The sequence below is a fragment of the Schistocerca serialis genome, chromosome 4 (assembly GCF_023864345.2).
Source record: "Schistocerca serialis cubense isolate TAMUIC-IGC-003099 chromosome 4, iqSchSeri2.2, whole genome shotgun sequence".
Taxonomy (NCBI): domain Eukaryota; kingdom Metazoa; phylum Arthropoda; class Insecta; order Orthoptera; family Acrididae; genus Schistocerca; species Schistocerca serialis.
This window is the reverse complement of record NC_064641.1, coordinates 101,908,285-101,933,850: the sequence shown is the minus strand read 5'-3', so window position 1 is coordinate 101,933,850 and position 25,566 is coordinate 101,908,285. Positions and strand designations below refer to the sequence as shown.

The following is a 25,566-nucleotide window of genomic DNA, read 5'->3' as shown; positions in this document are numbered from 1 at the left end:
ACCAACGTCAGTATACGGACAGTTTTTAATGACAAAGGAACTGAAACTGCCGATATCAAAGCAGAAATAATTATGATGAGCTCCTGTTTGAAAAGTTTCTTTACAGTAGAAGATACAAAGGTACCGCACCGACTAAGCTACCGCACCAATGGGGAACCAGAAACTGAACCTAGTGGCAGGAAGAAAGGGCAGGTCACACTCGTTTACCAGCAGAGTAGCACAAGTCAACAACAGAACCATCACATCATTACCACACATCTGTTGCGTTGTAGAATCTAATAACGTATTCCGCACTCGAATCTAATTAGCTATATCTGACAGTATGAGACAATACATGTCATACAGAATGGATTCCGAAAGCACGAGTCTTGTGATACCAGACTACCTAATTTCCCTTATTACATCGTAATGCAATTAGGTGGACGCAGTATTTCTGTATTTTCAGAAAAATTTCTCACTCACTACCAAGTCAACACTTATTAACCAAATTTGGCCATTTCAGCTATCAAACGAATTTTGGTCCGACGCTCGTGGTCTCGCGGTAGCGTTCTTGCTTCCCGAGCACGGAGCCTCGGGTTAGATTCCTGGCGTGGTCAGGGATTTTCACCTGCCCCGAGATGACTGGATGTTGTTGTGTCGTCTTCATCATCATCATCATTCATCACCATTATGGTAGGACGAAGGCAACGGCAAACCACCACTATTAGTAACTTGCCTAATACGGCGGTGCGGGTCTCCCGCACGGTTCTCCTACGCTCTGTCAAGAAGCATGGGACTTCATTTCCAAACAATTTTTGCAAATAGACGGAGGATCTGTTGGTAGGGTGGGCGCGTCACGTTATCTTGGATGGAGAATGACTGACAGAGGTACAAGTAACCTCATGCGTGCTCCAGAGAATTGTGTTGGAACCATTTCCGTTCATGTATGTTGTATGTTAATGACATGGCAGACAGTATTAATAGGAACCTCAGCCTTTATGCCGATAAAGCTGTTATATATAATGAAGTACTAGTAGTGTCTGAAAAAGAAGCACAAAGTTCCACTAAGATACTGATTAGATTTCAACGTTGTGCAATGATTTAACAGTTGATTTCACGGATAAGAAATGTAAAACTGTGTACTTCAGAAAACGCCAACACGAAATGTCTTAACACTACAATGTTACATTTGGAGTTAGGCAACTCACACAAACACAAAGTTGTAAGTTCAAATGGTTGAAATGGCTCTAAGCACTATGGGACTTAACACCTGAGGTCATCAGTCCCCTAGACTTAGAACTACTTAAACCTAACTAACGTAAGGACATCACACACATCCATGCCCGAGGCAGGATTCGAACCTGCGACCGTAGCAGCAGTGCAGTTCCGGACTGAAGCGCCTAGAACCGCTCGGCCACATCGGCTGGCAAAGTTGTAAGAATTTATGGAGACATGAGATGTAATTTCGTAAGGGCTCATTAGTCGATAACGCAAGTGACAGACTTGTCCATCTACATCCACATGTCTTCTCTGCAGTTCACACTTAAGTGCCTGGCAGAGGGTTCATGGAACCAGTTCAGACTATTTCACTACCGTTCCAACCCGAATAACGCGAGAAGAAAACGAACACTTAATTTTTTTCATGCGAGATCTAATTTCTCTGTCTTTGCGATGATCATCTCTCCCTATAGTAGCCTGACGCCCACGAAGTATTTTCGTGTTGTGGAGAGGAAGTTGATAACGGAAATTTCGTGAAAAAAAAGAGGTCTCGCCGCAAAGTAATATGCCTTTGTTTTAATGACCGCCTCTCCAACTCACGAATCACATCTGTGATACTCCCTCATTTGTTTCCCGGTAACAGAAAACGAGCACATCTTCTTGAATGTTGTCGACGTCCTCCGTCAACCTATTTCGTAAGGATCCCATTCTGCACTGCAGTACTGCAGAAGAAGATGGACGAGCCTAGTGTAGGCAGTCTCATCTGCGTATTTGTTCCATCTCCTAAATATTGCGCAATAATACACAAACTTTGGTTTGCTTTCCAAACAACGTTTTCTTTGTGATCACTGCGATTTATGTTGTTCGTAATTGTAACCACTAGATATTTATTTGAACTGATAGCCTTTAGATTTATGTGATCTGTTGTGTAACCGAAGTTTAGCGAATTCATTTTAGTTCTCATATCGATAACTTCACGTTTTTCATGGTTTATGTCAATTATCATTTTACGCGCCATACGGATATCTTACCCAAATCATTTTGAAATTGGTTCTGATCATCTGATGACTATAATAAATGATAAATGTCAGCATCATCTCCAAATAGTGTACGAGGGCTGCTCAGACTGTCTTCATAATTGTTTAACTATGACGGTAACAGGGCCTAAACACTTCCATGGGGAATGTTAAATATCAGTTTTGTTTTACTCGATGACTTTCCGCTGGTTACTACGATCTGTGACGTTTCTCACATGAAATCCTGAATCCAGTCGCACAACTGAGAGGAAACATCATATGCACCCAATTTGATTGGAAGTCGTTTGTGAAGCACCTTGTTAAAAGTCATCTGCAAGTCTAGAAATACGGGGTTAGTTTGAGATCCCCTGCCCATGGCATTCATTACTTCGTGTAAATAAAGAGTTAGTTGTGTTTCACAAGAATAATATTTTTGAGTCTGTGCTATTTGTAGACAGACGGTTTTCTTCTAAATAATTCTTTAAGTTCGGCCACAGTATATTCTTCAAAATCCTGTAAGAAATCGACGCCATTGACATGGGTTGTAATTCGCGATGTTGGTGTTGTTGTGGTCTTCAGTCCAGAGATTGGTTTGATGTAGCTCTCCATGCTACTCTATCCTGTGCAAGCTTCTTCATCTCCAAGTACCTACTGCAACCTACATCCTTCTGAACCTGCTTAGTGTATTCATCTCTTGGTCTCCCTCTATGATTTTTACACTCCACGCTTCCCTCTAGCACTAACTTGGTGGTCCCTTGATGCCTCAGGACCTGTCCTACCAACCGATCACTTTTTCTAGTCAAGTTTTGCCACAAATTACTCTTCTCCCCAGTGCTATTCAGTACCTCCTCATTACTTACGTCATCTTCCCATCTAATCCACAGCATTCTTCTGTAGCACCACATTTTGAAAGCTTCTATTGTCTTCTTGACCAAACTATTTATCGTTCATGTTTCACTTTCATACATGGCTAGACTCCATACAAATACTTTAAGAAAAGAGTTCCTGACACTTAAATATATACTCGATGCTAACAAACTTCTCTTCTTCAGAAACGCTTTTCTTGCCATAGCCGGTCTACGTTTTATATCCTCTCTACTTCGACCATCATCAGTTATTTTGCTCCCCAAACAGCAAAACCCATCTACTACTTTAAGTGTCTCATTCCCTAACCTAATTCCCTCAGCATCATCTTATTTAATTCGACTACATTCCGTCGTCCTAGTTTTGCTTTTGTTGATGTTCATCTTATATCCTCCTTTCAAGACACTGCCCATTCCGTTCAACTGCCCTTCCACGTCCTTTGCTGTCTCTGACAGAATCACAATGTCATCGGCAAACCTTTAAGTTTTTATTTCTTCTCCATGGATTTCAATTCCCACTCAAAATTTTTCTTCTGTTTCCTTTACTACTTGCTCAATATATAGATTGAATAACATCGGGGAGAGGCTACAACCCTGTCTCACTCACTTCGCAACCACTACTTCCCTTTCATGCCCCTAGACTCTTATAACTGCCATCTGGTTTCTGTACGAATTGTAAATAGCCTTTCGCTCCCTGTATTTTACCCCTGTCACTTTCAGAATTTGAAAGAGTGTATTCCAGGCAACATTGTCAAAAGCTTTCTCTAAGTCTACAAATGCTAGAAACGTAGGTTTGCCTTTCCTTAATCTATCTTCTAAGGTAAGTAGTATGGTCAGTATTGCCTCACGTGTTCCAACATTTCTACGGAACCCACACTGATCTTCCCCGAGGTCGGCTTCAACCAGTTTTTTCATTCATCTGGAAAGAATTAGTTTTAGTATTTTGCAGCGGTGACTTATTGAAGTGATAGTTCTGTAATTTTCAAACCTGTTAGCACCTGCTTTCTTTGGGATTGGAATTATTATATTCTTCTTGAAGTCTGAGGGTATTTCGCCTGTCTCATACATTTTGCTCACCTAATGGTGTAGTTTTGTCAGGGCTGTCTCTCCCAAGGCTACCAGTAGTTCTGGTGATATGTTGTCCACTCCCGGGGCCTTGTTTCGACTTAGGTCTTTCTGTTCTGTGTCAGACTCTTCACGCAATATCGTGTCTCCCATTTCAACTTCATCTACGCCCTCTTTCATCTCCATAATATTGTCCTCAAGTACTTCGCCCTTATATAGACCCTCTACATACTCCTTCCACCTTTCTGTTTTCTCTTCTTTGCTTAGAACTGATTTTCCATTTGAGTTCTTGATAGTCATACAAGCAGTTGTCTTTTCTCCAACGAGCTCTTTAATTTTCCAGTAGGCAGTATCTCTCTTACCCCTGGTGATATATGCCTCTACATCCTTACATTTGTCCTCTAGTCATCCCTGCTTAGCCATTTTGCACTTCCTGTCGATCTCATTTTTGAGACGCTTGTATTCCTTTTTGAGTGCTTCACTTACTGTATTTTTATATTTTCTCCTTTCATCAATTAAATTCAACACTTCTTCTGTTACCCAAGGATTTCTACTAGCCCTCGTCTTCTTACCTACTTGATCCTCTGCTGCCTTCACTATTTCATCTCTCAAAGCTACCTTCTTCTACAGTATTTCTTTCCCCCTTTCTTGTCAATCGTTCCCAAATGCTCTCTCTGAAACTCTCTACAACCTCTGGTTCTTTCAGTTTATCCTGGTCCCATCTCCTTAAATTCCTGCATTTTTACAAATTCTTCAGTTTTAATCTACAGTTCCTAACCAATAGATTGTGGTCAGAGTCCACATCTGCCCCTGGAAATGTCCTACAATTTAAAACCTTATTCCTGAATCTCTGTCTTACCATTATATAATCTATCTGAAACCTAGTGTCTCCAGGCCTCTTCGACGTATACAACCTTCTTTCATGATTCTTACACCAAGAGTTACCTATGATTAAATTATGCTCTGTGCAAAATTCTACCAGGCGGCTTCCTCTTTCATTCCTCACCCCCATTCCATATTCACCTACTACTTTTCCTTGTCTTTCTTTTCCAACTATAGAATTCCAGTCCTCCATGACTATTAAATTCCCGTCTCCATTCACTATCTGAAAAATTTCTTTTATCTCGTCATACATTTGTTCAATCTCTTCGTCATCTGCGGAGCGAGTTGGCATACCTACTTATACTACTGTGGTAGTCGTGGGTTTCGAGTCTATCCTGGCTACAATAATGCGTTCACTATGTTGTACGTATTAGCTTACCCATGCGCCTATCTTTTTATTCATTATTAAACTTTCTTCTACATTACCTCTATTTGATTTTGTATCTATAATTCTATATTCACCTGACCAGAAGCCTTGTTCCTCCTACCACCGATATTCATTAATTCCCACTAAATCTAACTTTAATCTATCCATTTTCCTTTTTAAATTTTCTGACCTACCGGTTGATTAAGGGATCTGACATTCCATGCTCCAAACCCGCAGAATTCCAGTTTTGTTTCTCCTGGTAACGACGTCCTCCTGGGTAGTCCCCGCCCGGAGATCCGAATGGGGGACTGTTTTGCCTCCGTAATACGTTAGACAAGAGGACGCCATCGTCATTTAACCATACAGCAAAGCTGCACGCCCTCGGGATAAATTATGGCTGTAATTTCCCCTTGCTTTCAACAGTTCGCAGTACCAGCACAGCAAGGTCGTTTTGGTTAGTGTTACAAAGCCAGATCAGTCAATCATCCAGACTGTTGCCCCTGCAACTTCTGAAAAGGCCGCTGCCCCTCTTCAACAACCACACGTTTGTCTGGCCTCTCAACAGACACCCCTCCGTTGTGGTTGCAACTACGGTACGGCTATCTGTATCGCTGAGGCACGCAAGTCTCCCCACCAAAGGCAAGGTCCATGGTTCATGGGGGGGGGGGGGGGGGGGGGGTATTACTATTATTTCTTCAGTACTGCTGTGATCTGTGGAACTGTTCGGTTACTAGGTGCGGCTCTTTTGTCGAGCGGGCTGTTCTGTTTGACTGCTAAGTATGTTGCAGATATAGCAGCATACTCTGAAAGAAACCTAATTAGTATACAACCTGGATCAGCAGACTTGCCTGTATTAAGTGAATTAACCTGATTCGCTCCACCGAGCGCGTCTATTGTTATATTCGTAATGTTTTCTGCAATTCTTAATTCGATTTCGGGAAGATTTACTTTGTCATATTTGGTGAAGGAATTTCGGAAACCATAGTAACTCCACTTTGTTGGTACTGTCATCAGGAACATTACCATCGCTGTCGGGCAGTGAAGGTATTGATTGTGTCTTTCCACTTGTGTACTTTACATAAGACTGGCTTTGGTAGCATTTCGGGAAATGACCCTTTGAGTATAAGTTTTTTCTGCCTGAAACTACCATTCTATTAATTTACCTTAAGTACCAGCGTCTTTAACATGAAACCACCGATGCTGTTGCAATACAGAGACATCTAGATGTATACTGTAGTACTTCTACGAATGTAGTGCATTGTAACAGTCAGTTATAGCGCTGAAGGCAACAGTCAGAGCAGAAACTGTGCTACGTGATTGTAGGAGATTTACTGCGGCCATACTGAGATCATTGATACTTAATGTAAGTATATCTGAAGTCATAACGTAAAGTTGAGTTTGTAATACTGTGTTTATTAGTTGTTTCCAAATGAAAACACTGTGGAAGTATGTAGTTACGATACAAAAATTATTAAATTTTAGATTTTAGCTTCTTACTTAAGATTATAATTTGTTTTAGACAGACGAGTCCATTGACGTTTCGAGATATGGAATTTTGTCTACAAACAATGCGAATTTGCCCTCGAATATATCGCGTGATCTGAAGGGTGGAAGAAAACTGTGTACTGTAGTGGTTCCAAAGTGAAATCACTACCTCAGAACAATTGATGGTTTATTGTTTGCCGATTTCTTCTTGTATTCGTTGCCTACTGTTATAAAGGTTAATTTCGTAAAGAAATTTAAAATTATATTCCAAAGTGAAAGCTCATCCTTGAAACAATTTAGGGTTTACTTTTTGCCAGTGTCTTCTTGTATTCGTTTCTTGCTATGATAATGAAGTTTACTTTTGTGAAAAATTTCAAAATCATATGCGCTTTCGTATTGTTGGGACTCAAAGTCCTAAAACGATGTTGTTTGTTTTTTGTACCAACGCATTTTCGATAACGTGTACTGTCAGGGAGGGGGGGGGGGGTGGGAGGGGGCGGGTACTTTATGACCACCATAAAAAAAATTGAAAATATAAATTGCGTTTACTGCCGTTAACTTTCATTCACAACCTACTTGTTAGAGATATATTAACATGTAAGAAGAGTTCTGGACCTGAAAATAAGTATATAACATTTCTTGTGAAAAGTGACATCAAGTAATGAGACTTAGATTGTTGGGTTACGTTTTACTGAAAAATTTAAAGCAGTTACATAACACTGTGGAAGAGACCATAAAAACAATTTTCTTTTTTCAAAATTTTAAAGTGAAAGATGCATGGCTAGATGACAGTATTTTGAAAAGATGGGCATGACGTCTCCCTCCACCACTTTTGGTATTGCTAGGGTTAATTGTTCTGAGGTAGTGATTTCACTTTGGAACCACTACAGTACACAATTTTCTTCCACCCTTCAGATCATGCGATATATTCGATGGCAATAAGCGACCTGTTCAGTGGCGGAGAACTGATTGCAGTCGAGGGAAATAGCGGACCAAGAACAGAGCCCTGCGGTATCTTCCACCTGCCGTCGGCTATGTGGTCCAGCTGTTTACGCTGCAAGGCAAATAAACCTGAACAGCTGGACGGGGTAGAGTAAGCCAACTCTTAAATCCTGCATCGAGCTGAGTACTGACGTTCGCCTGTGAGAGAGCCGGCGACGGCTGACCGCGGCCCGCAGCCAACTGGTGTCGCGTAGCGGGCGCCTGAATTATGCGCGCGACACGCGTCGCCGTCTGGCCGCCTGCATTATGCAGCGCGCGCCGCGCCGCCTAACCAGCCAATGAGCGCCGTAATTAAGTGGCTGTGAATAAGTCAGGCCGTCCGCCCGCCGCCTCTGCGCTCTCAGAGCGCCCGGCCCGCGCAGCAGCAGCGCACTGCCAGCCCCCCGGAGCTGCGTCCAGCGCCCACCCCGACCTGCCGTGTAAACAGCGGCACGGTCTGTGGGCGCCGGTCCCACTCTGCACTCCGCAGGCACTGTGTCGTGTCCTAACACGGGATAAAGGCGACACAGGGGGCTGCAGGTCAGTCAGTAATTTCCGAGCAAACGCAGCAGACCAACTTCCCAGTGAAGCCAGATCGGCAGTAGCGCCCAGCACTGTCGCAGGGCACCTACGAAAGGCGTGGAATTAAGACCCGATAGGAGTCCAACTGGCTACTACACACCGAAGGCTAATCCCAAACATCACAAAAAGCAAAGGGTGCAATAGTTCGCGCACAAAAAGTCAGTATCTACGTCAGTGGACTGACCATCGACAGAAGCAGCGAACACCTCCAGCATTATAAGTACAACCTTTTAGAGCATTACTCTAAGCGGGAAAAACAGACGTGTCGGAACTTCCTGGCAGATTAAGGCTGTATGCCGGACCGAGACTCGAACTCGGAACCTTTGCCTTTCACGGTCAAGTGCTCCACCGTCTGAGCTACCCAAGCACGAACCACGCTTCCTCCTCACCGCTTTACTTCTACCAATACCTCGTCACCTACCTTCCAAGCTTCACAGAAGCTCTCCTGCGAACCTTGCAGAACTACACTACTGGCCATTAAAATTGCTACACCACGGAGATGACGTGCTACAGATGCGAAATTTAACCGACAGGAAGAGGACGCTGTGATATGCAAATGATTATCTTTCAGAGCATTCACACAAGGTTGGCGCCGGTGGCGACACCTACAACGTACTGACATGAGGAAAGTTTCCAACCGATTTCTCATACACAAACTTCAGTTGACCAGCGTTGCCTGGTGAAACGTTGTTGTGATGCCTCGTGTAAGGAGGAGAAATGCGTACCATCACGTTTACGACTTTGATAAAGGTCGGATTGTAGCCTATCGCGATTGCGGTTTATCGTATCGCGACATTGCTGCTCGCGTTGGTCGAGATCCAGTTACTGTTAGCAGAATATGGAATCGGTGGGTTCAGCAGGGTAATACGGAACGCCGTGCTGAATCCCAACGGCCTCGTATCACTAGCAGTCGAGATGATAGGCATCTTATCCGGATGGCTGTAACCGATCGTGCAACCACGTCTCGATCTCTAAGTCAACAGATAGAGATGTTTGCAAGACAACAACGATCTGCAAGAACAGTTCGACGACGTTTGCAGCAGCATGGACTATCAGCTCCGAGAGCATGGCTGCGGTTACCCTTGACGCTGCATCACAGACAGGAGCGCCTGCAATGGTGTACTCAACGACGAACCTGGGTGCACGAATGGCAAAACGTCATTTTTTCGGATGCATCCAGCTTCTGTTTACAGCATCGTGATGGTCGCATCCGTGTTTGGCGACATCGCAGTGAACGCACATTGGAAGCGTGTATTCGTCATCGCCATACTGGCGTATCACCCGGAGTGATGGTATGGGGTGCCTTTTGTTACACGTCTCGGTCACCTCTTGTTCGCATTGATGGCACTTTGAACAGTGGGCGTTACATTTCAGACGTGTTACGACCCGTGGCTCTCCGCTTCATTCGATCCCTGCGAAACCCTACATTTCAGCAGGATAATGTACGACCGTATGTTGCAGGTCCTGTATGGTCCTTCCTCGATACAGAAAATGTTCGACTGCTGCCCTGGTCAGCACGTTCTCCAGATCTCTCACCAATTGAAAACGTCTGGTCAATGGTGGCCGAGCAACTGGCTCGTCACAATACGCCAGTCACTACTCTTTAACAACTGTGGTATCGTGTTGAAGCAGCATGGGCAGCTGTACGTGTACACGCCATCCAAGCTCTGTTTTACTCAATGCCCAGGCGTATCAAGGCCGTTATTACAGCCAGAGGTGGTTGTTCTGGGTACTGATTTCTCAGGATCTATGCACCCAAATTGCGTGAAAATGTGATCACATGTCCAAAGAATAACCGTTTATCATCTGCATTTCTTCTTAGTGTAGCAGTTTTAATGGCCATCAGTGTAGCACTTCTGGAAGAAAGGATATCGGGGAGATATGGCTTAACTACAGCCTGGGGGATGCATCCAGAATGAGATTTTCATTCTGCAGCGGAGTGTGCGCTGATATGAAACTACCTGGCAGATTAAAAGTGTGTACCGGACCGAGATCCGAACTCGGCACCTGTGCCTTTCGCGGGTAAGTTTCATATCAGCGCGCACTCCCCTGCAGAGTGGAAATCTCATTCTGGAAATATCCCCCAGGCTGTGGCGAAGCCATCTCTCTGCAGTATTCTTTCTTTCAGAAATGCTAGTTCTGCAAGGTTCGCAGGAGACCTTCTGCGAAGTTTGGAAGGTAGGAGACGAGGTACTGGTGTAAGTAAAGCTGTGAGGACGGGAAGTGAGTCGTGCTTGTGTAGCTCAGTTGGTAGATCACTCGCCCGTGAAAGGCAAAGGTCCTGAGTTCGAGTCTCGGTCGGGCACAAAGTTTTAATCTGACAGAAAGTTTAATACCAGCGCACACTCCGCTGCAGGGTGAAAATCTCATTCTGGAGACATGTCACAGCTTGCTAAGGCATGAGAAACACGCTGTTGCTGTTCCAGTGATCTGACTGACATCACCGTCTGAGTACTAAATACTGGGTTTGTAAAGGACTGTGGCGGCTCAGTATTTCTCCCTTCCTACAGTCGGCCCACCAATCCACTGGTACTTTATACCTTCAGCCCATCTGACGAGTCGCTCTGCACCTCCAGCACGCCTCTGGGATACCACATTCAGATTCCAGCAATTCTCCTACTTAGTATGTAGGGATCTATCTGCACTTTACATCAACAGACTCCTAGCAAGGGCGTTCAGCTGAACGCACTCTCCTTCCTCTTAGGGCCAGAAACGATAGTGTTTTACGTCTTGAACCCGCCCAGAGGTCTTTCGTGAGGGAGTATCACTATTTTAGCACTCTAACCAGCCTAAACCCACTGACATTGCAGTTCTTAGGGTCAAGTACTGAGCTTGCTGTGTCCGATAAGAAGTGCTGTTTTGTAACCATCTTCTGCTGTGACGCCTTAGAACACAACTAGACGGTGGAAGGAGTTACCAGTTAATTCCCTGAAGTGGAACTTCTCCTCTGGGACAGCTGCCCAGAGCGTCTGCAATTCACAGGGCTCTAGCGTTACTGTCGACATCCAGCAACCTAAACGAAACCACTTTTGGCAGCTCATTGAATTGTGTCTCTGATTTCCTACCTTGCAGCGCCCTTGCTGGCTTCCGACAGCCTTAAGCTTAACGACGTACAAGTCATTACATCGTTAATATATGACAACGGTACACAGACTTGTCAACAACTGGATCAGGTGTGGCACCAACAGATATCTTCTGCGCTCCTGTATCCTACATCTACACCTATATTTTGCTACAGCAAAACAATACCCACAGACGTCTAGGGGCTGTAAAGAGTGTCTGGATCAACGAATTAAAGGGACGCGTCAATACCTAGAAATGAGAGCCAATGCTGACACAAATTTCGAAGTTGTAGATTGCAACGCCTGTTGCTGAGCATTGCTTCAGGTAGCAGTTGTGACTTTGAATACTAAAGGAGTATATGCTTCTGTCCAAATCCTTGCCAGGAAAACAGATGTTAACAACGGCTGGGAGATCTGGAAAACGTGTTGCTCAGGTCCCCATATCGTGGTAGGCCAGAACGGTATGGGCAATGTAAGGTCTTATGTTATCGTGTTGAAAGCTGAGCTCTGATCTTGGGTAGAGTCAGTATAGCCCTCCTTCCAACGAAGTTCATACTCCTCCGCAACTAGTGGCGCACAGCCTGGGAGGTCTTCAGTTTTCTCACCATCATAGCAAGTACTGTACTGCGGCCGACATGTGTGCTCTCTCAGCTGCTTTCTTTTCGGCCCCCCCACCCCTCCATCTCTCTCTCTCTCTCTCCCCCCGTCTCTTCCTCCCACCTCTCCCTCTCCCTCCCTCCCTTCATTCCTCCCTACCTCCCTTCCTCCCTCTCTCTCTCTCTCTCTGTGTGTGTGTGTGTGTGTCTCTCTCTCATACACATACACATGCCCACAAACACACACACACACACACACACACACACACACACACACACACACACACACATGACACCAATCCTTCTGTTACTGGGCACTGTTTCTTGATCAAGAAGTTAGTCAACTGTAGATTCTTTATAGAATCTGACTGGGACCTCAACTCGCCCTGAAACTTTTCTGTACTCCAGCCCTTGTCAGTAAATAACAAAATTTGTCTACTTCTTGTAGTGCCTCGTTTCGTAATATAATTCGCTCAGCATTTGTAGTAATAGCCCTGCCGTTCGCCAGGATTCGCCCGTGTGTGTGTGTGTGTGTGTGTGTGTGTGTGTGTGTGTGTGGTTGTTAGAATGACTCTACTTATATTCCCACCATCCACTCATGTGATGCGACTTGATGTGATGTGGCGTGATGTCGCACAAGCAGATCATCACAGTCCGTCAGCGGTACAGCTATGTTCTTTCTGAGTCCAGACTCCACTCTCGTGGCCAGAATGACACGGAGACGGTATCCACCGCAGGTCTGAGCGCTGGAGGCCGGTCTCGGCAGAACGCAGCCACGCCTCGCACGCCTCTGTCGCGCTCCGCTAGTCCTTGGGGCTGCATCTGCCCACGTGATGAATCGTGGGGACGGAGTCTCTCACAACCGTGTTCTTCTTCAAAACACTCTCGGATTTCCACAGAGTCAAATTAGGATAAACGTCATGCTACTGATTATAGCTTTAATCATCTACAGTAACAGCAGACACTCATCATGTTAGGAGAGGTCATGTCGAGGTCTGCGGCGGTAGTGATGCCCAATGAAGCGTAAATAGCTCGGTGTCCAAAGCAAGTCCCCATTCTCCGCTGAGAATGTAGTCGCAGTCAGGGTTAAAGCTGTCGACTCACTGTGTCCTTTCTACGGCCTGTTTGATGAACGATCTCCAATTTCCGCCTGAAAAACTACAATACAGTATTCCAAGAGTTAAAATTCGGTCACATTCAGAACTAGATTCACACAGTTCAAAGACAAGGGGCGCACGACTGCGACGACAGGAAAGGCATCTGGTAGCAAAATTAGTTGTTCTTTTTTTTTTCTCAATACCAATTGTCTGAGCACAGCGAAGCCTCTGCTAGACGATATTAACGCTAACGCAGAGAAGAAATAATATGATTTCTTAATGCTCCCTGGTGTTGTGCCCAACGTTGCGAAACTGAACCAGTAGAGACAGAGATGTAGTTGGTTCCGCACTGACAAAGGACGCAGCAAATTCCAGGTCCCTCGGGTCCAACATACTCCTTACCAGCTGCATATCGCCTCCGTCCTCCTGAGCATACGGTAGCTTTTAAGCTTTGCCTGTCCACGTCCCTTCCTGTCCTGTGAGGCGTCCAGAGCGGCAGCGGAGAATCAGAAACCGCGGTTCAGATAGACACAGTCTCAGGCAGCGACACGACCTTTGCCACCGTAAGTACCGTCACTTGTAGGTGCTACGGTAGCAGGTTCGAATGCTGCCTTCTGGCATGGAAGTGTGTGATGTCCTTAGGTTTAAGTAGTTCTAAGTTCTAGGGGACTGATGACCTCAGATGTTGTCCCATAGTGATCAGAGACATTTGAACAAACCTGCCCGATGTACCGCATGCCGCACGCAGCTGTGACTCCTGCGGACACTCTTTCGAGGTGATCGTAGGATTACAATTAAATATCTCGCTCCACTGGCCTCAAAAAAGAGGAGCTCACAAAACTTCATTGGCCTGTTCTTCCTCATCCACCCTGCAGCCCGGATCTCACACCTTCCATCTGTTTGGCCCAGTGAAGGATGCACACCGTATGAAGCAGTTCGTGAATGATGGGGAGGTTATTCTGCAGTAAGACGTAGACTTCGGCGTCGACCAGTAGAGTGGTACCATGCGGCCATACAGGACCGTCCGGCAAGGTGGCAAAGGGCATCGCAATTAACGCAAATAATGTTGAAAAATAGGGCTATGCTGTTCATTTTTGGAACACAGCCTACGATCAGTGATGACACTTCCTGCAGGACCTGACCATCATTTTTCAGGACAATTCTCAAGCACGTACAGTGCAAGCTGTTAATGATTTGTTTGACTGATGGGGTTTCTAAGTGCTATACCACCTACTGCACTCCCCTGACTTAAGCCCTCGTGAGTTTAACTCGATTTACAAACTGAAGGAAACACCTCACGGCATTCGCTTCGGAACTGCTACAAATTCGTCGGGCAATAGACCGAACCGCTCGAACTGTCAATACAACTGGCACTGCTAGGAGTATTCTACGACTTCCACATCACTGGCAACAGGTTATACATAATGCTGGTGAGTACATAGTAGAAGGTCAGTAAATATTTGAAAGGCGTATCTATTTTGTACGAGTCGTAAATAAATAGTTGCCACTATTAAAGTTCCAACCCTCGTAATTTGCTTATAGCGTCACACGCCCGAAACACCACCAGTTCACATGTTTCGGTTCTTCAATGTAAAACATACACAGTTATAGTATGGTGAGTAGTGAGCTGTAGGTCCTAGGCATCACTGGTGGCGTTCGCTACCCCTATGTTTCCCGGACAGGCCTCCAAGGGACGCGCTAACTGAACAAGCGAGGTCGTGCACCAACAAAGGGCGACTTCTGTTATAGTCGAAAAGGTGCTGAGAAAAACAAATAACTTGATATTTATGCAGGCATTAAAGAACCGTGGCCTCTAAGTTAAGTGTCAATCGATACAGAGCTGCATAATTAAGAAATGAAACAAAAAAGATCGCGCCAAAGCTTCCACTTTGCGCTCAAGGCGGCTAACTCGAGAGAATGTGAGGGACACAGAGAGCTAAAGCGGGACAGGGAAAGAGCCTGCAGCGAGTAGTGACAGCCGCCACTGTGCGTGCTGCATAGCGACTTTTGTAGTGGCAGGAGGCGTGTCATACGTCGTTATTACGAGTGACTGACGTTATTCGAGCATAGGTAAACACTTACGCTGTTGCTATGTTGTGATCTATACAAAATATTCAGACAATGTGAGATTTCACTTTGTCTCAAATATCGTAATGCATCCAGAATGTACCGCAGCCTAAATTTTCTTAAAATGAAACGCTCCAGTTGCCAATTATGCTGTTATTTTGAACTCACGCAGGACGGCACGTTCTGTGGAACCCTGCCGAGCTGCGTGTGAGTATGTGATATGTGTTAAGGTTGTCTCCTGATTCTCTCTGGAAATTTCTTCATGTCTTGTTAAAGATCAGAACACGTAATTTTGATTCCCACTGACGCTCTAAACTGGTCCATAATCAAATCCAAAGTCATTCAGTAAGTGAAAATGTTCAAATGTGTGTGAAATCTTATGGGACTTAACTGCTAAGGTCATCCGTCCCTAAGCTTACACACTACTTAACCTAAATTATCCTAAGGACAAACACACATGCCCATGCCCGAGGGAGGACTCGAACCTCCGCCGGGACCGCAAGTGAAATAACAACATATTTACTCAATGGGGCATTTAATCGGTATGAATGCGACAGCATGGGTTTTCGTTCCTCGGGTTCTTTTGGCGTTAAAAACGTAGGGTCAAGGGTTTTGGTTATCCCGCTCAGACAAATGCAGCAGATCGCTTCGTTCTTTCTGCATTTGATGTGGTCTACGGTGGGTCTGATGGAGCTTACAGTAGCGCCATTACTTCGTGGGCGGTTCCTCGGGAAACCCCACAAGAAGGGTGCCTCACTACATTTTCGTTGTCACCAGTATATCAAAACCCAGCCATGGATTTCAAAATGGATATGCAAAGCAAATGGCTCAAATTTTTAACATATATTCCTAAGATCCTCATCTGGAAAAACATTGAAAAGTTTCTTTATATCTTCATCCGTTTCTAAGTTACGGAGGTTCCACGTCACCCTACTTCTGGAAGTAAAATCCGGTACGAGGCGAAATGTAATAAATAACCGCCGTAAATATCTCAAATTTTAGCAGTACGCTGTATAGGAATTTATGTATAAGAGCCATTTCCCCGTTCTCAATGTGTTTATCCGTCGTCGAGAAACACCCCAAAAAGTTGTTTTTTGGGCACCAAATCGCAGCCACGGATTCCGAAACGGTTTTCCACAACAGATGGCTGTAACTTTTACCATGTATTTCTAAGATCGCGATCTCGGAGAGCCCTGAAAATTTTCTTCATGTCTTTATCCTGAGATACAGAGGTTCAAAGTTAAACGTAAAATACGCACATTGATTGCGGTGTGAGACGAAAACGTAGTTTATAAAGCGACGTATCACGGATAAACACGCTGTAAAGTATCTCCTTTATCATTTGGCAACGCCATGCTGAAGTACAGAAGCACATGTGAAATTTTTTGGGCGTAAAATCGCCTCTGGGGTATAATATTAGATTTGCGTCGTTTCAATTTCTCATAAATAATCTATCTAAATTTTGCTGAACCATAAAGCGCATTTCATATGAGTGACTGCTGCAACAGGGAAAAGGAGGGAGCCATAGCAAATATGATCGTATCGGTGCCCAAAGACTCGAAGATGCTTCCGTTTTTTTAGAAGACTCTTGACAGAAAATCGGGATACCAGCTGCCTCTCCTTGGAATCTTTAAAAGGGTTTCCAAATATTTTGACATGCGAAGATATTCGCATTTTTTATGGTGAGAGAGAAGAAGACAACGGCAGTGGCGAAGAGATGGACAAGGAATAAATACTGGAAGTGGTTGTTTTACAGAATACCAGGCAGTGGTTACTTTATAGAAAGGTCGAAGGAGACGGTGGCGGTGTGAGAGGAAGAGAGGGACGTGGTGACAGTCGAACAGCTGTAGTAAACAAGTGAAGGAGACAGTGTCAGGAGGGGTGGAGGGAGGAATAAACAGAAGGAGAAAGTGGAAGTAGATGAGAGCCATTGATTATGTGAGACACTGTATGTGATAATGAGAAAGAGGAAGAGAGAAAAAGTGACAGCGAGAAGAGACAACAGCAGTGGGATGGAATGAATGAGGCAGCAGCAGTAAGGGAGAGCAAGAAGGAGACGGCGACAGTGAGAGGAGGCAGTTGTAGAAGGCAGAAGGAAGCGGACTGTGGCTGTGACACTGAAGACAATAACAGAGAGACACAAAGAAATAATGACAATGAGTTGGGCTGAATGAGTGAGTGAAAACGGGCAAGTGGGGGTGGATACACTGTAGGGAAGCAACCTACTCACGCCATATAAAATTCATATGCTTTCCATTGCGTGCCAGCCCAGTCCGCTGTAACTAGCTAGACATCATGAATGTTGTGCAATACCTTAAAAAATAAAGTAAATAATCTGAAAAGTTGATGTCAGGAATGATATTAAAATGATAATGTGTTAAGTTTCAGTTTAGTAACTTCAACAGCTTTCGAAATTTGGACGTTTTACGTAAAAATCATCAGCGCTCCAGGAAGGAGCTAGAAACTTCAAAATTTGTATTCAGATTCCTTTTTCATTTTAATTTAATGGAAACAGCATGCTGGATCTCACAAAGTAATATTTTGGTTGAAATTCAGATTTTCTGTTTTTGTGTCCTAAAAGTTCGGAAGCAAGATCGGTTAAGTAAGAGATTAAATAAAGCTAGGATGTTAAGATTTAGGTAGAATGGAGATACGCTATAATAACAAGATATGAGAAGTCTCAAAAAGGTAGCTATAAAACTATAGCTGTGGCGTCTCTCCAAAGGGCAAGTTCAGAGCTCATCTATTGCATGCAGTACCACTAAGCCGGCCGAAGTGGCCACGCGGTTCTGGCGCTGCAGTCTGGAACAGCGAGACCGCTACGGTCGCAGGTTCGAATCCTGCCTCGGGCATGGATGTGTGTGATGTCCTTAGGTTAGTTAGGTGTAACTAGTTCTAAGTTCTAGGGGACTAATGACCTCAGCAGTTGAGTCCCATAGTGCTCAGAACCATTTTTGAGTACCACTAAAATAATTCTCTCGCCAAATGTGTTTAACATAGCCGCATTCGAATTTTATTACAGATACTTACCTGTATGCTGATTGCACAGTTAAATCATGAGCTTCATTGGCCTTCAGCGAATGAAGCAATTAATTACTTAGTAACTTGAAGTGATGTTTTACTAGACCGAGCGGTTGGTCATTAGTGCAAATGTTGTCGGCTGCTCCTTCAGCAGTCCGCACCGCGGCTATATAAATAAGAGCGTGCGAGCTAAAGTTAAGTTCCAGTTCTCTTCTAGATTGCCGGCCAGTGTGTCCGAGCGGTTCTAGGCGCTTCAGTCTGGAACCGCGAGACCGCTACGGTCGCAGGTTCGAATCCTGCCTCGGGCATGGATGTGTGTGATGTCCTTAGGTTAGTTAGGTTTAAGTAGTTCGAAGTTCTAGGGGACTGATGACCTCAGAAGTTAAGTCCCATAGTGCTCAGAGCCATTTGAACCATTCTTCTAGATTCGTATCGACACACACTCCGTGTCGGAAACCGCGTCGCATTTGGGCAGTTGCAAGGAAATGCCTTGCATGCCGTATTATGGAACTCGATATGCACTTGACAATGAGTTCGCATTGGGGTAAAGTATTCATTATGGAACGACTCCAGTAATTTAGTCTCAGTTTGTGTATGTGGTATTTTCACGTGTCGCCGCAGGACGGACTTTCTATCATTACTAGTGTGGCGTTTGATGAGTACTAATATCAAATTTTGGCGAGCATTCACTTTGAACATTTACATCGATAACGATTATTGAACAGTTTCGTTATATAGGGACAATAGGATCTGCGCAATACACTCTGAACAGCCCTGATAGTACAATAGCTTATATGGGTAATCATTTGTCAGGAATTTTGCACTTCATCGTTTTCAGAATATAGTGAAAATTGTTGTAGTAAAATGCATTTTCTACGAATCTCGGACATCATCCTAAATCCTCAGATTACTGAACTTCAGTAATCAATAATTTACGCTCCTGGAAATTGAAATAAGAACACCGTGAATTCATTGTCCCAGGAAGGGGAAACTTTATTGACACATTCCTGGGGTCATATACATCACATGATCACACTGACAGAACCACAGGCACATAGACACAGGCAGCAGAGCATGCACAATGTCGGCACTAGTACAGCGTATATCCACCTTTCGCAGCAATGCAGGCTGCTATTCTCCCATGGAGACGATCGTAGAGATGCTGGATGTAGTCCTGTGGAACGGCTTGCATGCCATCTCCACCTGGCGCCTCAGCTGGACCAGCGTTCGTGCTGGACGTGCAGACCGCGTGAGACGACGCTTCATCCAGTCCCAAACATGCTCAATGGGGGACAGATCCGGAGATCTTACTGGCCAGGGTAGTTGACTTACACCTTCTAGAGCACGTTCGGTGGCACGGGATACATGCGGACGTGCATTGTCCTGTTGGAACAGCAAGTTCCCTTGCCGGTCTGGGAATGGTAGAACGATGGGTTCGATGACGGTTTGGATGTACCGTGCGCTATTCAGTGTCCCCTCGACGATCACCAGTGGCGTACGGCCAGTGTAGGAGATCGCTCCCCACACCATGATGCCGGGTGTTGGCCCTGTGTGCCTCGGTCGTATGCAGTCCTGATTGTGGCGCTCACCTGCACGGCGCCAAACACGCATACGACCATCATTGGCACCAAGGCAGAAGCGACTCTCATCGCTGAAGACGACACGTCTCCATTCATTCCTCCATTCACGCCTGTCGCGACACCACTGGAGGCGGGCTGCACGATGTTGGGGCGTGAGCGGAAGACGGCCTAACGGTGTGCGGGACCGTAGCCCAGCTTCATGGAGACGGTTGCGAATGGTCCTCGCCGATACCCCAGGAGCAACAGTGTCCCTAATTTGTTGGGAAGTGGCGGTGCGGTCCCCTACGGCACTGTGTAGGATCCTACGGTCTTGGCGTGCATCCGTGCGTCGCTGCGGTCCGGTCCCAGGTCGACGGGCACGTGCACCTTCCGCCGACCACTGGCGACAACATCGATGTACTGTGGAGACCTCACGCCCCACGTGTTGAGCAATTCGGCGGTACGTCCACCCGGCCTCCCGCATGCCCACTATACGCCCTCGCTCAAAGTCCGTCAACTGCACGTACGGTTCACGTCCACGCTGTCGCGGCATGCTACCAGTGTTAAAGACTGCGATGGAGCTCCGTATGCCACGGCAAACTGGCTGACACTGACGGCGGCGGTGCACAAATGCTGCGCAGCTAGCGCCATTCGACGGCCAACACCGCGGTTCCTGGTGTGTCCGTTGTGCCGTGCGTGTGATCATTGCTTGTACAGCCCTCTCGCAGTGTCCGGAGCAAGTATGGTGGGTCTGACACACCGGTGTCAATGTGTTCTTTTTTCCATTTCCAGGAGTGTATTTCTCCATCAGAGTGGGCACAGTGAACTCTGATTACAGGCATCACGTTTTTACTAATCACTTTCTGGTTGCCAACTTTGTAGTTAGAGAGCCTGTGTTGAGAACGGCAATAAATAATAGAAATAATTCTTTATTTTCCACCGGCCGCCCCACAACATATGAGCGACTTACAGTGATGGACTGGTGATTGTGAGCAGGATACACTTAAGGGAGCTTGCGGAAGTGACAGGTTAGTTGCAAGTCAAGAAACGCGGAAATATGTTCGCAAGAGAACATTTTTAAAGGTGCTCGGGACAGTAGAAAACGGCAGCTAGTACCCCACTTTTCAGTCAGAGTCATAAATGAAAAGGGACATATTCGTATTTTTCCCCTGCTTTGAATATGTTTGTAATCGACAGTTGAGAAAAACCTCCCGCATTGGAGAAGCTTCAGCAAGACCGGCAGGTAAATGAGCTGAACTGTGGCGGGTGCAGGTGCGGCTGCAGGACGGCGCCACCAAGACGACGACGACCACGTTCACGACCTCGGCGTCGCCCGAGCACGAGCCGGTGTTCGTGGTGGAGGTGACGCAGCCGCGCGGCTACTCGGCGCTGCCCGCCTGCGGCGACGCCGACGCCGGCGCCGACGCGGGCAACCCCGGCGCCTGCAGGCAGGCCGCCCCCGCCGCCAGTCAGCGCGCGCAGGTGGGCGTGGAGGCGTCTTCGTCTGGGCCTCTGGCGTAATTTGTAACGCGCGTAATATTTACTTCGTAATGTTGTGCACGTTTGCATGTTACGGTCGCACAATATATAGGGTGGTCCATTGACAGTGACCGCGCCAAATATCTCTCGAAATAAGCATCAAACGAAAAAACTACAAACAACGAAACTCGTCTAGCTTGAAGGGGGAAACCAGATGGAGCTGTGGTTGGCCCGCTACATGGCGCTGCTATAGGTCAAACGGATATCAACTGCGTTTTTTAAAAATAGGAACCCCCATTTTTTATTACACGTTCGTGTAGTACGTAAAGAAATAAGAAAGTTTTAGTTGGACCACTTTTTTCGCTTTGTGATAGATGGCGCTGTAATAGTCCCAAACGTATAAGTACGTGGTATCACGTAACATTCCGCCGGTGCGGACGGTATTTGCTTCGTCATACATTACCCGTGTTAAAATGGACCGTTTACCAATTGCGGAAAAGGTCGATATCGTGTTGATGTATGGCTATTGTGATCAAAATGCCCAACGGGCGTGTCCTACGTAGAGCCGCTCGGTATCTGGACGACATCAGACAAATTGCGCGAGAATCGGGAATCTCAAAAACGTCGGTGTTGAGAATGCTACATCAACATCGATTGCACCCGTACCATATTTCTATGCACCAGGAATTGCATGGCGACGACTTTGAACGTCGTGTACAGTTCTGCCACTGGGCCCAAGAGAAATTACGGGACGATGACAGATTTTTGCACGCGTTCTATTTAGCGACGAAGCGACATTCACCAACAGCGGTAACGTAAACCGACATAATATACACTACTGGGCAACGGAAAATCCACGATGAATGCTACGAGTGGAACATCAGCGACCTTGGCGGGTTAATGTATGGTGCGGTATTATGGGAGGAAGGATAATTGGCCCCCATTTTATCGACGGCAGTCTAAATGGTGCAATGTATGCTGATTTCCTACGTAATCTTCTACCGATGTTAGGCCTACTACAAGATGTTTCACTGCAGGACAGAATGGCGATGTACTTCCAACATGATGGATGTCCGGCACGTAGCTCGCGTGCGGTTGAAGCCGTATTGATTAGCATATTTCATGACATGTGGATTGGTCGTCGAACGTTCACCGGATCTGACGTCCCCGAATTTCTTTCTGCGGGGAAAGTTGAAGGATATTTGCTATCGTGATCCACCGACAACGCCTGACAACATGCGTCAGCGCATTGTCAATGCATGTGCGAACATTACGGGAGGCTAACTACTCGCTGTCGAGAGGAATGTCGTTACACGTATTGCCAAATGCACTGAGGTTGACGGACATCATTTTGAGCATTTATTGCACTAATGTGGTATTTACAGGTAATCACGCTGTAACAGCATGCGTTCTCAGAAATTATAAGTTCACAAAGGTATATGTATCACATTGGAACAACCGAAATAAAATGTTCAAACGTACCTACGTTCTGTATTTTATTTTAAAAAAACTGACCTGTTACCAACTCTCCGTCTAAAATTTTGAGCCATATGTTTGTGACTATTACAGCGCGATGTGTCGCAAAGCGAAAAAAGTGATCCAACTAAAACATTCATATTTCTTTACGTACCACAAGAGCGTGTAATAACAAAGGGGGGTTCCTACTCAGAAAAACGCTTTTGATATCCGTTTAACCTGTGGCAGCGAAATCTAGCGGGCCAACCATAGCGCCATCTGGTTTCCCGCTTCAAGCTAGACAAGTTTCGTGCTTTGTAGTTTCTTCATTTGACGCTTATTTCGTGAGATATTTGGCCTGGTCACGATCAATGTACCGCCCTGTATTTAAAATTTATCACGGAAAAAGTATTCTTTAATTTTATCCATTCTTGTCAGTATTTCTCCAGTAGCTATCTTACTTTCGTAAAATGAAGAACAACCGCCTTCAGTTACAATCGTGATTTTACTTCAATGCACGAATCATTTCGAGCCCTGGGCGCTCATCTTTGGGCACTTTTTTCAGATTTAAGTTAATGCTGATCTCTTTTCAGCAGTGGATATATGGAAAGACGGGGCAATGATACTTAGCTGACAGTGACATTACAGTGCTAGAAAACGAGTGAAGGAGACAGTGTAGGTGGTGGGGTGGGGGGTGGATGTGGGGGGGGGGGGGGGGCAGGGGGGGTAAGTAGTAACGAAAAGAAGAAAGTGGAAATATGTGAGAGATTTTTTCTCTTTTAGCTTAATTGCGGTCTCTTTACAGAAGTGGATGCGTCGAAACAGACCAGAATTAACCTAAATCAGAAAAAATTGATTTAAACTGTCAAAGTGCCTGAAGATGAGTCCCCAGGGCTCGAAATGCGTCGTCCATTTAAATAAGATCACGATTGTGACTGACGGTGGTCGTTCTTTATTGTACGAAAAAGTATTAATTTCATAGAGCCTCTGTGTCCTGCCCACTAGTCTCTTATAGAGTGCCTAAAGGATGCTGCTTTCTCGGATAGCTGTAATACAATTCAAGCAAATCACATTAATAGTTTTATTAAAACAAAGAAGATCTACAATATCTAACTTGGGATTTACAAGAACGTGTCGCAAGCGATGGGCGGCATGCAGATAGTGTCTTTCTCTATATACTATGTCAATACAAGCAATGGATATGGATCACTATCAACGGCTATCGCCGTGCTCTCTCCTGAGGGGTGGTTTCTACTGGTGTCGGTCTAGTGCTTTGCGGCCGGGCCTGCCAGGAGCAGCGCTTATATTCCTGTCTTGTAGAGGCTGCTCCTGTCGAGGTGCCGTCATAGTCGGTGGGCTATTTGGTTGATGTCGTCTCACAGCCTTCTCTGCTCCTGCGTTCTTCGCCTTCGTGCCGGCGCTTTGTGGTTACGGCGGAACACCCTACACTTTTGGACTTTGAAAAATAATTGGGAAGACAGGACGCCTTGTAAAATTATCTAAATAACACTAAAAAATAACAAAAAGCTGGTAAATCACAGAAAACATAATCTAGTTTCAAAGCAGTATAATATAACATCTTCCAGAACGTTGTAGTATTCCTGTGTGCTTTCTTTTCTTAAAGTAATAGCCTTGCTATCTGATGCTCATGTAGGTTTTAGTTGTATTAGTCTGCTTTTATAGCGTTCAAGACAGAGGTTAAGGTATTTTTCCTAGCAATTTCATCTTTTAAAGGGTGTTCAATGCTATTTCTCTTTGTGCAATGGGCGGCAGTTTTTCCTAAACCATTACCAGTAACTCCAATGAAATAAGCCTGCATAGCAATGCAGCACTAAATCAGCTCTTCTGCTGCTTCTTTATCAGAAATTGTACATCTTCCTGTCATTGGTTTTTGCTGATTCTGTTGATGTAACGTACTTCATGATACACAAATTCGTGTTGTTTTGGAATATTAAACTATTTCATGTCATCTTCCGACCAGTCATCTATTTCCGAGCAGCAACAACACTTTTCACCATTTTACTCCTAGTCCTAGATGAACTATTTCTTTCGTCAAACTCCCCATGTGTGCTTGTGTGTGTGTGTGTGTGTGTGTGTGTGTGTGTGTGTGTGTGTGTGTGTGTGTTCGGAGCTTACGGACGCTCAACGCTGAGGTTATCAGCGTCGTTACACATGTTAAAAGAAAGCAATGCGGATAAAATGACTAAAATTGTTGACACACGGTGAAGAGGAAACCTATAATATAACACTCATGCACTCACTCCCACCTCACTCGCTTTGATCCACACAACCACTCTATCACACACGCCTTAATACAATGGAGAAGGGTGATCGGTGCTACACATGGGATTAAAACAGAAGTGAAAGCAGAGAATAGCCAACAGAAAGGCGTAGGAAAATGTGTCTGGCTGACCACTAACAAAAATCGTGGTCGACATAGTCACGCTGGTAACACATCAAGAACATCTCCCTACAATTTTTGGAAATAAGTTGGGCAGATGACAAATCCTTAGAGCTCTAACCGCATTCGTTTCAGTGTCAGTTAAAATAGAAGACACATCTGTCAGCAAGTCTGCGACTACCCCCTGGTCCGAAAATAAAATGCAGTCGAGAAAAGTGTGGCGCAGACTGATCTGCACACCACAAGCACCACACATTGGAGGATCCTCTTACCAAAGCAACAAATCATGTATCACAGGGCTGTGGCTTAGGTGAACACGAGTAAGGAGAAAACTCGTCCCGTCTTCGTGGCTGGTATGAGGCACGCCACTGGACGAGAAGCAGCTTATTGT

At 45.3% G+C, this 25,566-nt stretch overlaps 1 protein-coding gene across 1 annotated transcript in view; it reads left to right on the top strand.

The window, feature by feature from the left end:
• Positions 1-25,566, top strand: part of LOC126474289 (uncharacterized) — a 176,557-nt gene that overhangs the window by 130,412 nt on the left and 20,579 nt on the right. Inside the window, exon 5 of the mRNA XM_050101753.1 lies at positions 21,113-21,357. Within this exon, the coding sequence (XP_049957710.1) occupies positions 21,113-21,357 (245 nt within the window). The remainder of the gene's footprint in view (positions 1-21,112; positions 21,358-25,566) is intronic.